This window comes from Lipotes vexillifer, unplaced genomic scaffold, assembly GCF_000442215.2.
Source record: "Lipotes vexillifer unplaced genomic scaffold, Lipotes_vexillifer_v1.1 scaffold299, whole genome shotgun sequence".
Classification (NCBI taxonomy): domain Eukaryota; kingdom Metazoa; phylum Chordata; class Mammalia; order Artiodactyla; family Lipotidae; genus Lipotes; species Lipotes vexillifer.
Window position 1 is genome coordinate 2,222,400 of NW_006784347.1, and position 3,516 is coordinate 2,225,915.

Sequence of the window (3,516 nt, forward strand, 5' to 3'; positions counted from 1 at the left end):
CACTCTTTCTGGAGGGGATGGGACGTTGGGTCCCTTACAAAATAGAAGATGTATTCTGTATCTTGCATTACTTCCTCACAAGCTTCAAGTAAAGTTCAGCTCACGCTAATGGAGCATTCCACAGTATGATCAAAATATAAAGTTATTAAAATCTGCCAAGAGAAACATAAAAGCCTGCCCGAAAGTGTGTGGTGACCCTGGCCTTGGCCCTCTAACCCCTGGCCCGTCCTGCCAGCCCCAGGGACAGAGCAGCCTCATCGCCTACCTGCTGGCCAGGGCTCTCCCCAGGTGGCGATGAGTGTCCCATTTGGCCTGCTCCCCTCTGGTCCCAAAGGCCTGTCCCTGCCTGGGTTGGAGCTGCTTTCCTTCATAGCCAGGGGACTTATCACCTCTTGCCCCCAAATGCTCCTAAACATCCCCAAGCACCCCAGGGCACGACTCCACCAAAGGCCACCATTCAGGCCACCGGTGCCCTGGGCCACAGCTGTCTCAGAATGCAGCATCCTCTTTGTTTCCGAGACCCGCAGACACAGACTCACCTTCCAGAGTTCCAGGCTGGCATTTCCCCACACCGCGTCCCCACCCTCAAGGCTCTCGCCACCCCCGAGGAAACACTGGTTACAGTGACCTGGGAACCTGTGGGCGCGTCTGTGATCAGTGAGGCATCTCCGATCCCTGGGGATGACGCCCTCTGAAGGTCCTCCTCCTCCTGGGCACCCTCTCCTCCGGAGCCCTGCTTCTAGCAGAGGCTGCACTTAGTGCACCTCGGCCCGGCTGGTCCAAGAGAGAGATGCTCCCGGTCCCAGCACGTAGGCGCCACTGAGGGTTCCCTCAGCTCTCTTCCTTAAAGGCCCACACAGTGGCATCTCACAGGAAAAGAAACGGAAGTCTGAAGCGAGTTTATCCAGAAGGCAGAGGGTGCTCCGCTCTGCCTCTGGGAATGGCCCTCCTTCGCAGCCGTCCCCCGATGGTCAAGCTTTCACGGCCAATGTCTTCCCAGCTCCCTCGTGGGTCGGGAGGGGGGGCGGGGTCACGCCTCCCACTTCCCGGGGTCAGCATCCTCCCCTGCTGGCTGCAGAGCAGGCAGCTCGAGGCACTTGGCTTTGGAGCCTGGTCTCCCTGCTCGGCAGGAGACGCCAGGCTGTGGCTTGTAGAGACCAGGCCCTTGGTCCCAGCGGGGCCGCCGGCACGGAGGCCGCCGGCTCAGAGGGCGTCTGGAGTCACCGGGGGCCGGGGCTCGGGGGGCTCGTGGTAGTAGGGCTGGAAGGGCCTCTCGCGGCGGCACAGCTCCATGGCGCGGTAGGTGTGGGAGAGGAGGTGGGGGAAGCGCGACGTGAAGTAGCGCACGAAGCCGTCGGGAAGGGGGCCCAGCGTCTCCCGCACCTCCTCGGGCAGCTCCCGGTAGTGGTGCTTCTGTAGACGGGAGGGGGGCGACACAGACCCACGGTCAGCAGAGAGGAGCCCGCGGGACCCGGGCATGACCCTCGCTCAAGAAAGACGGACCGTTAGGCCGGGTAAAGGAACCACCCACCAGCTCCTGGCAGGGAGGCCTCGGAGCCGAGTGAGGCCTGCGCGGGGAGGGCGGGGCGAGGCCGGCGCGGGGAGGGCGGGGCCAGCCCCAGGCGGGAAGGGCCCCCGTCGAAGGAGTTTATCTGTGCACATCCAGGCACCGAACAAGTCAGCAAAGGATGTAGCACCCGGGAGCCCGCTTCGAGCGGAGGCTGCACTGTGACCTGTATCCCCGCCTCAACATCCCTGGAGAGAAAGTTCATTCAGCCGAAGAAGCAGCCTCTAGTGTTTCCTGTGCAGCCAAGGCCTCCCAGCCTCTGTGAGGTCCTCATCCTGAGGGGCTGGAGGACCCCCAGAGAAGGGACATGAGCAGGGGGTGCTGTGCTGCGGCCCCGCCTGGACCGCCGTGTGCTCAGAGCCCTCACCTTATTTCTCATGGCCCGGAGGAGGTCTCGGACAGAGCCGCCTTTATAGGTTCTGAATTTACGCAGATCTAGGAAAAAAACAAGGAAGGCAATGTGACAGACAGATTTCGAAAGAGAACAATTCCTGGGGCTCCTGGGGATCAAGCAATCGGACCAAATCATGACCTAACTCCATTCTTGTCACTGACAGGCGCACTTCCCCAGGTTGAACCCCAGGGCGGCAGTGTTAGTCTGAATTCCACCTCCCTTTCTCACCTGCGATCAGAAATGATCCGCCGAGGGCATGACACCTGTCACTGACCTGTCACTCTGAGACACAACTGGGACACACGTCAGAGCAATGGTGTGACCTGTATTCCAAACCACAGGAAGCCTCAATCCCAGAAGCGGTATTTGGAGCCCCAAACGGCCTGGAGTTGCCGTTTCCAAGTCTGCTTCTCAGAAACAGCTGCTGCTTTTGAGCCGCTTCCACCAACACTGACCCCGGGGGCACCGCGAGGTCACCTGTCTGGAGGGGGACAGTGATGTTCTCCCTCCAGTCCATCTTCACCACAGCCCGCCCGCCGCGCTCCAGCTGCTTCACTATCGGGCCGTCTAGGGACTCCTTCTCTATCCGGTCACTCACGTCCTGGGAGGGAGACAGGGCAACAGGTAACAGTCAGTGTGCAGAGGCTCTGAGAGCCAGAGGACGGACACTCTGAGTGCCGGGATGGCCACCCCTGCCTGAGCCTCAGCCCAGAGCCAGGCAGCAAGCGTCCTGCCTTCTCCCCTGTCCATCACCTCTTCCCCGGGAGCAGCCCCGTCTGCCACTCGCTGAGGAGAGGCCCACACGGACCATCTCCACCTCAGACCTGCAGTGCCTCGCCCGTGTTTCACACATACATGCCACACAGGGCCATGTGTGCAATCTGTATTCATCGATGAACCAAAAAAGAAATGGTCCATTTTGATTCGCATCCTGTGACTTTTGTGTACCCACTGGAACACGACATGCTCAGAGCCATGACTGATGCAGGGTTGTCACTCCTCATTCAAACAATTAGGAAAGACAGATGAAGCCAAGACTTCTTTCAGAGGAGAAAAGCTGGTGACAAGAGTGTGGGCTCTGGAGGCCCCGGCCCTGGATCTAAATCCTGCTCGGGGTCTGAGGTATGCACCTGAGCACGGGCCTCTCTGAGCCCCTGCCAGTGAGACCCAAGCAGCCTCATGGGGCTCACGGGCCCAGCCACTCTGCAGCATGTGGGATCTTCCCGGACTGGGGCACGAACCCGCATCCCCCGCATGGGCAGGTGGACTCTCAACCACTGCGCCACCAGGGAAGCCCTATCTTTTCTTTCTCTGATGAAGATGAAGTCAGACTGGCTGACGGTCTAACTTGCAGTTGCGGGAAGAAAGCCTTGGTGGGGGGGGATTGATGGTCAACTCGGGTACACAGGGGGCACACGGTGCTGAGCCGCAAAGTTGGTACAGCTAGTGACGCGGACGGAAGCTGGGGGTGTTCGCAAGACACATGACTTGGAGATACTGAGAGTTTATATCCTAACCCTGGTGGGGTGAAGGTCCCTTTGTGTGAGCTTCATTC

The 3,516-nt window shown here is 60.0% G+C and overlaps 1 protein-coding gene across 1 annotated transcript in view; it reads right to left on the bottom strand.

The window, feature by feature from the left end:
- Nucleotides 1-1,203: 1,203 nt before the first annotated feature.
- Nucleotides 1,204-3,516, bottom strand: part of ERN1 (endoplasmic reticulum to nucleus signaling 1) — an 80,520-nt gene continuing 78,207 nt past the window's right edge. Inside the window, 3 exon segments of the mRNA XM_007456805.1 lie at nt 1,204-1,413; nt 1,935-2,002; nt 2,439-2,562. Coding sequence (XP_007456867.1) covers nt 1,204-1,413; nt 1,935-2,002; nt 2,439-2,562 — 402 coding nt within the window.